General features: G+C 41.7%; 1 protein-coding gene across 3 annotated transcripts in view; it reads right to left on the bottom strand.

Annotated features, from left to right (window-relative positions):
- The window catches only part of ZNF236 (zinc finger protein 236), a 191,491-nt gene that overhangs the window by 46,764 nt on the left and 130,483 nt on the right, over window positions 1-14,244 (bottom strand). For all 3 annotated transcript variants that reach the window (XM_054020455.1, XM_054020456.1, XM_054020457.1), the window contains exons 25-27: window positions 13,346-13,589; window positions 11,190-11,369; window positions 5,961-6,116 (exon numbers count right to left, since the gene is read on the bottom strand). In XM_054020455.1, the coding sequence (XP_053876430.1) occupies window positions 5,961-6,116; window positions 11,190-11,369; window positions 13,346-13,589 (580 nt within the window). The remainder of the gene's footprint in view (window positions 1-5,960; window positions 6,117-11,189; window positions 11,370-13,345; window positions 13,590-14,244) is intronic.

Raw genomic sequence — 14,244 nt, 5'->3', positions numbered from 1 at the left:
GGAAGAGGATTGGTAACACTTTGATGATTCTGGAACCTGAAGGACGAGCAAATACTGAAAAACCTTCCACAGGAGAATTAAATTCTGTGATGACTGCTAGGCAGACTTGAATGGAGCTTAATGAGAGACCTTCTTTCTTCAGAGTGAATAGGTATCCCAAAATCTCCAAGATGGAGAATCAACAGAGAGAGGTGATGGTAAGTGCACCAGTGGTAAAATAGCTTCCATTTCTGAAGGTAATTCATGGTACAGTAACTCCTCACTTAAAGTCGTCCCGGTTAACATTGTTTCGTTGTTACGCTGCTGATTAGAGAACATGCTCGTTTAAAGTTGCACAATGCTCCCTTATAACGTCGTTTGGCAGCCGCCTACTTTGTCCACTGCTTACAGAAAGAGCAGCCCATTGCAGTTAGCTGGTGGAGGATTGGAAGTAGGGTGGACGGCTGCCCATCTATCAGCTCCCCGCTACCCTAAGTTCCCAGTGCGGCAGCTGCCCAGCAGGCTATCAATTTCCAGCAGTTCAGCTCCCCCACTGCCAAGCTGTCTCCCTTCCCTCCATTTGTGCTGCCTTGCAGAGTGAGGCTACATTAACAACAGCTGGGGCTCAGCCAAGTGGTAGGTCATCATTTAGCAGTAAGGCATTCCCTGAGAAATATCCCACCCTCTGATTCCACTACCTCCACCAAGCTTCACAAACATCATTGCTGTGTACAGTATTAAATTGTTTGTTTAAAACTTATGCTCTGTCTGTGTGTGTATATATTAGTCTTTTGTCTGGTGAAAAAAATTCCCTGGAACTTAACCCCCCCGCCCCCGATTTACATTAATTCTTATGGATTCACTTAACATCGTTTCGCTTAAGGTCACATTTTTCAGGAACATGACTACAACGTTAAGCGAGGAGTTACTGTAGATTATTTTCTGCTGTTCAAAAAGACTTCTTGATCCTCTCTGGAACAGGAGAGTTCTAATCCCGAAAGCCATCTAGGTACCAAGTCTTGAGCCAGAGAGCGTCCAAGTTGGGGTGACAAATGTTCCCCAAATCCTAAGTGATGGCTGGCTGGGAAGAGAGATAAAGAAGGGAAGGAAACCATACCTATTTTGGCCAGGTTGGTGCAAACAAACTTACCATGGCTTTGTCCTATTTGTTTAGAACGCTGAAGATTAGCAGCATTGGAAGGAAAGGTATATAGAAGACTTTTTGACCAGGAAAGGAAAAAAGATATCCTTAGAGAATGGTGACTGAGACCTCTTCTCGAACAGAATTTTGCACATATGCGGTTGGCAGTACTGGAAAAAAGGTCTAGTGTTTGGAAGATGCCAGGTAAGGAAAATCTGCTTTAGTATGGATCTCTCAACTTCCTACTTGTGATCTGAGGTGAAGTGTTGGCTGAGATCATCGGCAATACTGTTTTGGCAGCTGTAAAAATAACCTGTTGAGATACAGGTATGGTGGACTATACACCAGTTCTATTACCTGAGTGACTCAGAGCACAGAGAAGGGGATCTCAACCCCTTGTTGATTTATGTCATACACACTGACCCGGTTTGTCATTAAACAAACAGAATGACCTTCTATCATGCTGGTAGAGCAGATTGTGCTGCCCTGAGCTCCAGAAAGTTGATATGTAAACTCCCGTGAGGACTATCTGTATGGGATAACATGGTCCCATAGGTGAGTCTCCCATTCTCAGGTGGATGCATCCAAAACTACTGCGACAGTGGGAGGCAGATAACTGAAGGGAATCCCTGAGTATACCTTGTCCAGATTCTTCCACCATTCAAAAGAGACTAGCACACGGTGGGAACAAAGGGCAACTTGTTCCAACTCTCTCTGCTGGGACGGTATAAACTGTCCTGAGCCAGGCTTTGAAGCAGGGTATATGTAAGCAGGCATGTAACATGACAAAATACACACTGCCACATGCCCGAAGAGCTGCAGGCACAATCTGGCAATGGTGTGGGGGCTCATTTGGACTTGAGCTATTAAGTATGTAAGATAGAGAAACCTGTCCTCTCTATCCAGGCAGGCTCTGGATGTCATGGCATCAAGAGTGGCCCCTATGAACTCCATTCTCCGCAGAAGTCAGAGAGGTCCATTTTGCAGTACTGAGGTGAAGGTGAAGCATGTGGAAGAGAGACATGGCTTTCTTTACAGCAGTTTGTACTTCAACATAGGAACACTCCTTGAGAAGCCAGCTATTGAAATAGGGGAAACAAATTACTCCCCATTGGCAAAGCTGTGAGGCAACTAACATCATAACTTTTGTAAACCCGCTGGGTGCAGAACAGATGGGCTGCAAAGGACGACTCGATACTGACAGTGGTCGATACTGACGAAGTGTAAGGCTCTCTTGTGAGAGGGCTGTATTGTGACATGAAAGTACATGTCCTGAAGGTCAAGGGTCACAAAACAGTCTCCAGAATCTAGGGATGGAATGATAGCAGCTAGTGTTACCATCATGAATCTCTGTACCGTGATGAAGGTATTCAGCAAGCTGAGATCTAAAATTGGCTTCCACATACTCTTCTTTTTGGAAATCAGAAAGTAATTGGAATAGATCTCTTCCTCTATGTTAAGTCGGAACTTGTTCCATGGCTCCTATGCAGTGAAGGGAGAGAACCTCTCGCATCAGGAGAGGTTCATGAGATGGATTACTGAAAAGGGACAGAGAAGGGAGGCAAGGAATGCAAGAGAATGAGGTTGCCCAATGTTATAACCTCTAAGAGCCATCTATCAGAAGAAATCTGCTCGCATGAGGTTCAGAAATGGGGGAGACAATCCCCAGAAGTTGGGAGGAAGGAAAGGGCAGAATAATACAGCAGCAAATCTGGATCGCGGAGGTGTTTGTGACTGTTGACCAAGCAGTCAAAACCAACACTTTGTTGATGGTGGCTGCTGCGTCAATCCAGGTGCAGCAGTTGAGAATTTCCCCCTCTGCGTTCAGGGTTTCTTTTTAGGTGCTTCTGAGGCGCTGTGAAAGGTGTGAAACTGAGCTGATCAGGTTCTCTACACTGTCTGAGGCTGACTAAATCTCCTCTTGTTTGCAAGTGTATTTATGCCCAGCAAATGAAAGGTTGCCCTGAGTCCTTCAGAGAATGCAGAGACTTATCAGAGAACTTGCAAAATAATTTCAGACGATCAAAGGAGAGGTCATCTACAATGTTTTGGACTTCACGTGGAATTCCAGAGGACTGCAACCATGAGACTTGACACATGATTAGAGCTGTGGAGATGGATTTAACAGCACTTGCCAGCAGCATCGAGAGAGGAATGTAAAGCTGTTCTGGATAGATGCTCTTCTGCAACAATTGCCTGAAACTGATCTCTAAGCTCCGAACTACAGGGTGGCAGGATGGCAACTGAATAGCTCTTCTGACCAAAATATCTATGCGCTCATGGAACACTAGCCTTATCACAAAACAGTCTTCAAATGGTTCTTCCTGTGTTGTTCATTCACTGCATCCATAACCAATGAGTTTGGGGATGGGTGGGAAAATAGAAATTCTGAACCGCTAGCTGGAACTTAATACTTTTTGTCTGCCCTCTGAGCTATTAGAAGGTCGGGGGGGGGGGGCGAGGAGAGAAGTGTGGTGGCAGTAGCAGTGACCTGCCAAATTGTCTTAGTGGGTTTAACAATGTCTCGTTTATGAAGAGGGCCACCCATGATGAAGATAGTGTAGCAAGGATGTCCAACAATTTATGTTGAGTCTACTGGACTTCTTCCAGGGGTATTTGAAGAGTGGCTGCCATTCTTTTCATCAAGTCTTGAAACTGAAGTTGTCCACAGCACATGGAGGGGGCATAATAGCTTCATCCAGGGAAGATCAGGAAATATTTGTCAGAGTAGCCTCCTCATCAACTCTCCTGTTTTTCTAATGTTTCCTCGTGAGGTGGGGATTGCTATTGGAGAATGGAGGGAATCGGGGAATGAAGTCCCTTACATTCCCTCTGAGCGCTGGATGCCTTGGAGAATTGTTGGCAGTATAAAGCCCAAGGGTCCCAATATGGCCATTGGAAATGAAGGCACATAAGGGAATGAGACAGGCATCCAGGATTATCATACCAAGGACGGTGCTGAGGAGGTTGAAGCTGCACAAGCCTTGAAGTATTCCTTAATGTAGCATGTTCCAGAGAGTGTGGTCTAGACAGATAATCAGAAGAACCCGAACAGAAATTTGAACATCTGAGAGCTGTCATCTGAAAAGTTTAATGGAGGAGCAGATGAAGGAGGAGTGATGATCTGTCTGTCTAGACACAGGGGAATCATACAGTACAGGTGACAGGTGAGGTACTAGAGATAGCAGAGGATGCCATACCAGGAGTCTAACTGAGCTTAATAAAGGAGACATAGGTTCATTGGAGACAAAAATACCTGGAAAATCTGAACTCCTGTGGTACTGGGTGAGGTTGCACAGGAACCTGGTGGGCTGTGGACAAAGAGGCCTGCGGTACTAAGGGCAGTGCTAGCAGCGTTGATATTCGCTGGGCACCAAAGACACAGCAAATGTTGCAAGCAATACCAACTTCTTCAGTGAGGAGTCCCTACAGTCTCTAGTACTTCAGTCATGCTTCGATGGTACCGGAGGCTTCAGTACCAATCGTTGGGTACCATGTGATTTAAATGAGCTCAAGGACTGCAGCTTAGAACCCTTGGTACTGAGATCTCTTGAACCTCTTTGGAAGCCTTTAAGGGGCACGGGGTCCCCAGTACCGCAGATCTCTTAGAACTCTTAGAGCTCTTTCCAAGGAGTTTTAGTACCCCTTTTCAGAAAAATCTTTCCCACCTCACTTGTAGGTCTACCGGAGGCTGATGGGGCAATATGTTCGCTTGGAGGCCACTGTATGTTGGGGGGGGGGGCAAGGGGGCCCCTCTGGGCCCGGACCTGAAGCCAGATGAAGGGAGCACTCCATCATGAAGAGGTTAAGTTTAATCTCTCTACAGTGGCTCTTAAAACTAGTGCAGATTTTGCATTTTAAGGGCACACGTGTATTCCCAAGGCAGCGGATACAGTGGGAGTGGCAGTCATTAACTGGGAAGGACTCCAAGCAAGTGAGGTAACATTTTAAAGCCTGGGGATGTAAGCATGCCCCAAAACCTAAAAGGCTTCTTGAAAATGGACACCCGTGTGCAAAGGGAAGTGGAGGCAGCAAGAGGCCAAAGCCTCGGCTAGTAGAAAAGATCCCAAAAGAAATAAAATGATTAACTATAAAAATAAAACTAAAAAAGCAACTAAGAGGCAGGCATCTGCACAAGAGAGTACTACTGAACTCTCTGCCTCTGGCCACGGCAGCTGAGAAGGAACTGAGGACAGTTCATCTGTCGCAACCCTATAGGCCCTCAGTTTGTGACACGAGGATGGGTAGGGCGCATGCACAAGACAAACAGCACTGCTGTCAACAATCTCCAATGGAAGGTGCATGTGCATTTTAAGTGGAGCACCCAGAAGGATGCTCTCAAAGAAGAACTGCCTGCTTATAATTACAAAGGACCTGCATCCACTAAGGGAGAGGGGAAAGGAAAGCAACAGGGACCTACCACACCAGAAACAGTCAGTAAATTTTACTTTTCGTATAGGAGTATGAAGTATAAACTGCTTCATATTTACAAAACAATGTGATAACAAGTCCTACGGGAAATTTGAATCAAGACTCCTTTATCACTGTTCCTTGGCCACATGACAGGTTCCCTAACGCCTCCAATTTAATAGGAAATCTCTGTGCATTATTCCTTTAACTATCTCAGTGCACCAGTTTTAGATGCACTCCCTTGTTCTCCCTTGCTCCCTGTCCTGTGGGGATGAACATGAGGGAGTCAGTAGAGAGAACAGACAAAAGCTTGGGCTTTGTAATCAGAGAACTAAATGAATTTAACATTTTAGATTTACTGAACTGGCCCAGCAACTATTTTTCCACACAGAAAATTATTATTTCTCTTATGAAATCAATCAGTGCTTACCTGAAGCATTCAGTGATGTACCCTGAGACAGAAGTTGATCATTGCTTATAGTTAACGTAGCACCTGTTGATTGATTGCTAATTGTTGGTGTTGTCAGTCGTAAACTCCCATTCAACTCATTACTTCCAGAAGAATTATGCTGAATAAGATCTTGACCTAAAGAGAAATTACTTCTATGACATCTGGAAACTCCAGAACAGCAATTTTTCTGCTAATGTACTTAGTACAAACAAGTTCTCATTAAACAGTACTAGGACAAATAGTACATCCAATCAAAAGGATTAATTTTGTACTTGGGGCAATATTAATAAGGAAGATTATGAAATTGGGGATTTTTTTTTAAAGTATACTCCACTACTGTAGGAATATTTTTAAAAGGAACAGTATCAAGTGTATTATTACATATCAAAAATACAAGACAATTCCAGCTAAATGTGCACGTTTCCTCAATTTATTAAAATGTAGTTGAAAGAAATCTATATTATGAAACTGATTTACAGAAAGGGGAATCATCAGAAAATTAAGAGACAGTTCATTAGTGCCTGTGAACATAAAGAATTGGTTTGCACATGTGAAGATTTTCAGATACACCTCTACCTCGATATAACGCTGTCCTCGGGAGCCAAAAAATCTTACCGTGTTATAGGTGAAACTGTGTTATATTGAACTTGCTTTGATCCACCGGAGTGCACAGCCCCGCCTGCCCGGAGCACTGCTTTACCGCGTTATATCTGAATTCGTGTTATATTGGGTCACATTATATCGAGATAGAGGTGTACCAGGCAGACAAATTTTTGTACACTTAACTACTGAGCTCACTAATATTTAGATACTCATGAGCAAACATGAAGTCTCATTTAGTTAGGCCCATGAAAATGTACTAATGAAGCCATGAGATCCAGTACCTGGACCCAGTGCTTAATTGTTGAAAATCTGTCCTTTGATAAAATGGGAACTAACCTGTTCTGTAACTGTTGTTCTTCAAGATATGGTGCTCATGGTCATTCCACTACAGGTGTGTGTGCCCAGTGCACCACAGCTGGAGATTTTTTGCTTAGTGACACCCATCAGGGTGGTGCATGTGCCCTCTGTTGCCTCATACTGCTGTGCATGGTATAAAGGTTGGAGCTGTCCCCAAGAATGCTTAGTTCCTTTTTACTGGACAGACTCCAATATAGAGGGGAAGGGGGTGGGCGTCGTGGAATGGACATGTGCATGATTCTCAAAGAACAACAGTTATAGAACAGGTTAGTAACCATTTTTTCTTCAAGTGATTGCACATGTCCATTCCACTTCAGGTGACACACAAGCAGTTCAGAAGTGGGATCTGAGTCTACCTGAACAGTAATGGAAGGACTATTCATCCAAGTTTGGCATCATCTCTGGAATGTTGATACGGCATAATGAGGTGCAAAGGAACACCCTAATGACCAAGTTGCAGCTCTACAAATGTCTTGTACAGGCACCAGATCTGTTACACTGGTAATGTTGTAGCACATTCTTATAGAGGAGGAAATTCATGACGAGATTCTCTGAGTTGAGACTGGAAGAACTTTCATCCTGTCTTCGAATGCCACAAACACTTGTGATGACGACCTAAATGGTCTAGTCCTGTCCAAGTAAAAAGCTAATGCCCTCATGGAGTATGTAGTCTCTCCTTACTCTTATGAGAATAGGGTTTAGGAAAGAAATTTGGTTAGTATATTGCTTGATTAATTGGAAGTGAGAGACTAATTTAGTCAGAATTTTCAGATGTGGGCTAAGTATAGATTGCCCTTGTAAAAGACTGTATAAGGTGGGCCAGCTACCGAGTCTTGTAACTCTAGCACCCTTCTCACGGAGTTAACCGCCATCAAAAAAGCTACTTGCACTAACAGAAGTAACAAGCAGGTAAGCAGCGGTTCAAAATGTGGACCCATCCACTTTGTTAATACCAGATTTCAGTCCCAAGAGGGACAGGATCGTCTGCTTGGGGATATAACCAGTCCAGTCCCTTTAAGAATTTGAATGACATTGGATTGGAGAAAACCAAGTGACGGGTGGAAAGTGGAGACCACTGCTAGGTGAACCCTGATAGATCTAATGCTGTTTCAGGTGAAATAGATTTGCTGTTTCAGGTGAAATAAAATAGTCCAGAACAAGCTATACAGAAGCCCAGTCTGGTGAACCTCCTTTCTGCTGTGACTACAAGGAACTTAAGGAGAACTTAAACAGGTAATTGTACATAGCAGAAGGCTTTCTGCTATGCAGGAGGATGTTTTGTACATCCTTTGAACAGAACTCCTGAGATGTTAATCATGAAGCATCCAGGCCACAAGATGAAGAGCATCTGGGTTGGGATGAAGCGAGTGACCATAGTCCTGTGCGATTTGATCTGGTTCTGGAGGAAGTGTAAAAGGAGCCCTAGTTGAGAGGCTCAACAGACTGGAGAACCAATGCTGGCAAGGCCACACCAGTGCTATGAGGATCTCACAAGCATGATCCTGCTTGATTTTAAGCAACTCTCTGGGAGGGAGCAAAACCAGAGGGTAAGCATACATTAGCTTGTCTTTCCAGAGTAATAGAAAAGCTTCTATCAGAGACCCTTGAATGTGATCTGCTCTAGAACAAAAAAAAAAGTCACTTCCTGTTGTTATGAGTTGCAAACAGGAGTATGCGAGGAACACCTCAGGTTTGAAAAATCAGTCTTGCTATATCTGGACAGAGAGAACACCAAGGTGGGACACTGAGGTGAATCGTGTTGGTGATACAAAACTCCAGTGCTGTATCATCTCTTGATGATCTGATCTGGCTCCTTCCTGTCAGTTCACATACAATGTTCTGCTGTGTTGTCCATAAGGACAAGAAGAGTCTTTTCCTTGATGTGGGGGAGAAAAGCCTGACAGGCAAGATGAATGACAACTCTCTCATGTTTTTGTGGACAGCTAAATCTTAGTGAGATCAAAGACCTTGAGTCTGTAGATTCCTCAGGTGGGCTCCCAACCAAGAGAAGTGTCTGTAACCAGAGTCAATGTGGTTGTGCGGACATGAACAGAACTCCAATATATACATTTGTTGGATCCATCCACCAATTCGTAGTGGCTACAATTCCTATGGCCATTCGAACCAGCATATCTAATGATGAGCTGGAGAGTTCATTGAGATCACCCACCGGCATGCTGAACCAAATATGTACATGAGGCCATGTGATACAGTAGTCTGAGGCAGTTCCTTACAGTTGTGACTAGATGGACCTTCAGGTCCAATACAATGACTGACATCATCTGGAATCTGGTTTGCGGGAGGAAAGCTCTGGCTACAGTAGAATCCAAGAATACGCCTATAAACAATAATTTCTGAACAGGGGAAAGACTGACTTGTCTTCATTGATAAGCAATCCCACAACTCAAGATGGACTGGATCTTGGACACACGGAATTCTACCTGGCTCTTGGAGAGACCTCTCACCAATCAGTCATCCAGATATGGAAATACTTGTACTCCTGTTTTCCTTAGGAACGCAACCACCATCCCCATGTATTTTGTAAATACTTTCAGGGCCACAGATAGGTCAAAAGGCAGGACTGTGGCCTGATAATGGGAGTCATTTACCATAAATCTTACACATCTCCTGTGGCTTTGATGGATAGCCACATGGAAATGTGTGTCTCAACTGAAGGGCAGTGTACTAGTCCCCAGGAAGGGAATAATGGATGCTAGGGTCACCATGCAAAATTTTGTTTTCTTTATATATTTTGTTCAGCTCTTGGCAGTTCTAATATGGGTCTACAACCTCCTTTTGACTCTGGAATTAGAATGCAGCATGAATAAAACTCTTTCCTTCTGTGGAGAGAAGGGACCTCTTCTATAGCTCCCAACAGGAGAGACTGGACCTCCCAAGAGGAGGAGAGACTGGACCTCCTCATAAGAGTAATCCCTGAAGAGGGACTGGGGGAACGGACGGGAGGGAGGTATAGAAAAAAACTGGAGGATGTAGCCTAACTCCACAGTGTTTAGGTAATATGGGTACAAGCATAGGATAACCTGTTGGAAAAAACAGGGATAGGAACTGGTGTAAGGCAAACTTGAAAGCTGTCCTCGACAAGGCAGTCAAACAGATTGCTTGGAATTTCTAGGCTGTCTAGAAGAGCTTACTGAAGACAAAAAAGTGAGGATGGTGGCATGTGCTCTGAGGACTTTTCCCTTTCCTCCTAGACAGGCTGCCTAACCATAAAGGATGCGTAGCACTGGAATGACTGAGGGTGGAATTGCTTCTTTTTAGGGAGTGGAGTATAAATCCCCAGAGCTTTCAAACATAACCATGGAGTCTCCTTGAGACTGTGAAGACGGTGGTTGGTGCCTCAAAAAGGAGATTCTGAATAGTCTCTTGGACCTCCTGTGGAAGACCCAATGATTGAATCATGAACTCCAATACATTGTTATTACAGATGCTCTGACTCTGGGCTGCAGAGTCTGGACCATCCAAAGCAGCCTGTAGCGAGGTCCTAGCCACCAGGCTACCCTCTTCCAATACTGGCCTCCTCTGGTAACTTGTCCGCAAACTTAAGAACATTGTCCCAGAGGAAGAAATCTTATCTAGGCAGCAAGGCTTGTTGGTTTGAGATATATATTTCCAGGCCAGTAGAAGATTTTTTTTTTCCTTCAGCTTGAATTGCAGACATACCCAGAGACTGAAAAAGAAAAATATCTATAGTAATATAATAAAGGAGGGGACAGAGTCTAATATGACCATCGTCAAAGCAATGCTATTCAACATTTTAAAAAAATATATCTGGGGAAGCTATTTTTAGCCTTGGAGAATCTAAAATACTTTAAAACTAAAGCCATGTCTGCACTAGGATGCTTTATGAGTAATGGTGTACAGTATATTATCCCAGCAAAGCATTTCTAGCAGACACACAGCTATACCAGCAAAGCTGTACTAGGTATAAGTATAGTAAAACCAGCCCACACAAACAAAACAAGATTCATCAGTGAAGGCACAGCTTTGGCCAGTAGAGCTGTGACTATGCTAGGGACTTTCTCCAGCATAGATATGTCAGTCGGGGATCACATTCTTCACATTCCTGACCAACATAGCTAAATAGTGTAAATATAGCTTTAGGCTAAACTTGCAGGCAGTGGAAACAAATGATTTCACCCTCTAATAAAATTATCCAGCAAATGTTATTGTATAACTAGCATTTTGGATGGGAACTAAGAATGATTGACCAGTGATAAAAATACTAACCAGATATGGTGAGGGTAATTTCTTGCGGGCTTTCTGATGAGTTTGTAGTGGTGGAACCAGCAGCATGAGCTAGAACTTGACTCAAACTTGAGTTATTTATGGTCAATGTTATCTCATGCTGACCATTTGAAGTGGACACCATACCCTGTGAGGTCATCACTTGAGAGAGATCCTGTGCACCTAAAATATAAGTTGGGAGGGGGGAAAAAATAAAATACATGACAGTACTTTTGTTTGTATAATTAATACAGATCTTTACAAATATTTTTTTAAACAACCAATGAAATCCTGGTCTTTACAACAATACTAAGCTGTTTAAAGTTGTGTTTTGAATAAAACATTGTTGATAACCAATCTTTACTTTCCTAAACTTTTAGATCTTTTTGGTAACCAGTCTTTGTGCTGCAAGTTATAGTACACATGTATAATTATATAAAAATACAACTTTGCAAGATATAATACTAAGCTTATTTTATTGTAGGAGGACCGCTACTGACAGCTATAGTTTCAGTACCTCTATTCTAAACCCCATTTTCAATTTTTCCAATTTCAAAAGCTTTCACTAATGTTTTCTAGGCTGTTCGTTGCTAAGAGATTGCTTGAATTTTCAAAAATAGAACAAAACAGCTGGGCGTTTTTTGAGAATGAAAAAAAAAGTGAAAAACCACCCACACTAACCTCAATAGCTGTATCAAAGCAACTGGAGCTACAAAGTTGTAGTTTGACAGGGAAACCACCCTCACTAAGACATGACTTTGAATATACTGGGGAAAAATCAGACTTATTTTTCCAAAATTTGTCACGAACCTTCAAGAAGAACTACACTTTATGTATAAACAGTACTTAACAACGAATACTAACCAACATTCCAAATCAAATGAGGTTACATTGCACATAGCTAAAAGGTTACTTTGGCTGTTTTCATTCTATGCTTTTAGTTCATACAGGATAATACAGTTACTGAGGGACAATCTATACTCATTCATTTATTTGCGTCCTACAACCAACTCTCTGTATAACTTTTCATGAGCGATGTACCCAAATATTCGGATTCTAATATCTAATATCATTACATTTATCTAAATTTGGGTTATTGCAGATTATATACTATATGGATCTTATGCGTTTTTAAACAAACTTTGTATTTGTGGATAATCCAAGCACTATACCCAGATGTACAATCTTTTCTCAACCTGTGTATTATATAATTTTAACATTAGCTTTAATACAATTTTTAAATCAGTTCTTCTCAGTTTAATTACTGAGGCTAAACATGCAGTTCTAAAGTTACAGAAAAAATGTGTATTACACGAAAAAAAGTATGTGATCGTGTAGACTTCAAAACACACAGTCAATCAGTTACGTTGTCACTAGAGCTGGTTGAAAATTTTCCAACAGAAAAGATTTCCATCAAAAATAAAATTGAAATGTTTTGTGGGAAGATATGAATTTCATGAAAACTTTGATGAAATAAAGTTCAAATGGCTAGTTTTGATCAGGTCAAAACATTTTGTTTCAACTTTTATATTATTATACATTAAAATACAACAAATCAAAACAAAGTTTGAAAGTTTTTACCTTATTGAAACTAAATGTTTTGGTAACAATCAAAATGAAATGTTTCAGCATATTTCATTTCATGAAAAATTCTGAGATTTCAACTTTTCACCCCAATTCAGAATGGAAACAAATTTTGAAATCTCATTTTCTATGGGACAGAAATTCCATTTTTCAACCAGCTCTACCTGTAACCCTAATTCTGGGATTTCCTCGGTTATGTGCTTAGCTACGCAGCCTCTATGTTTTCTCAAAAGTATTGTTGATGAAACTATTGTTAACATTTAGGTAACTAATTTGCAAATACAATCACAAAATTAGAGGTCAAAGTGTGCCTGGAAAATACGAGTAAATTTTTAAAAATCAGGCCCCAGATGTTTATGTTGTACAAACAGAACTCTCTTTATGGAGTTGTATATTTTATCATCAAACTTAAAACAGCAACGCATTTAATATCAATATAAATTTATTTATTTAATGAAGTCCAGAGGGCTAAGAGCAAGTTAACCAATACGAAGATTTCCATCCATAAATGATTTAAGAATTATGACCAAAAAAACATAAAAGGCAAGAGAAAAGGGGCTATTAACACTTCTTACCATTACTGTTAGTTGTTAACACAGAGTCTTGCTCAGACAGTGGTCCTATTGTCATATTAGCTGAAGATGTAACTGTTGGCTGTAAAGACAAGCCTGATATGGGCTGGATAACAACATTAGCTGGCACCGTGCTATCTGTTGTCTGGAGGGAGTTGTTCTGTGGAGCCATACTAGGATCCCCAGTTAGATGCTGGGCAAGTAAGTTACTCTGCTGTAGTGTCTGCTGTAAAATACTGGGATCAATCTGAAAACCAAGAGAGTCAGATATGGATAAGTAAAAGTTAATATAAAACCTGAATTCCAGGTGATAGCCTTAAAATGCCTTTAATTCCCTCTGCCTTTTTAGACATGAACCTTTCCTTTTGATCTGGGCCTTGCCATACTTACAGGTCGCTTATGAAATCTGGTGCAGAATGCAGCTGACAACTTGTTAAGCAATGAAATAGAATTAAAAAAATGTAACACCAGTTCCGCAGCAATTACCTTGGCTTCCTATTTGTTTTTAATGCAATTCAAAGAGTTGCCTATGAACTACTGAAGTCATAAATGGTTTGGGCCCTGGCTAAGAGAGTGCCTCTTTCTCCAGGTCTGCCACAGCAATTGAGATCAGCAAATTTGAGCAACTGTAACAATCATTAGATTAAAACATGAGGAGACTAGTTGCAGGATGTTCTTCTTGTTAGAACTCGGTATTTCCTCTGTATTGCCTTCAGGTCACTTTCCTCAGTCCTTTGACAGAGAAGGTGAAAGAGAGTAGAGGAAAAGGGCGGACTGACAGTGGGAATAACTTATTTTTCCACCCTTGCTAGAGTTATATACTTACTTTTGTGTTTTATTAAATTACGTACATCCACCCTCAAGCTTTATAAATTGGTATCTTAGATAACTTTCAAAATTTA

This window comes from Malaclemys terrapin, chromosome 2 (assembly GCF_027887155.1).
Source record: "Malaclemys terrapin pileata isolate rMalTer1 chromosome 2, rMalTer1.hap1, whole genome shotgun sequence".
Taxonomy (NCBI): domain Eukaryota; kingdom Metazoa; phylum Chordata; order Testudines; family Emydidae; genus Malaclemys; species Malaclemys terrapin.
The sequence above is the reverse complement of the archived record's forward strand: the minus strand, read 5'-3'. Positions and strand labels throughout refer to the sequence as shown.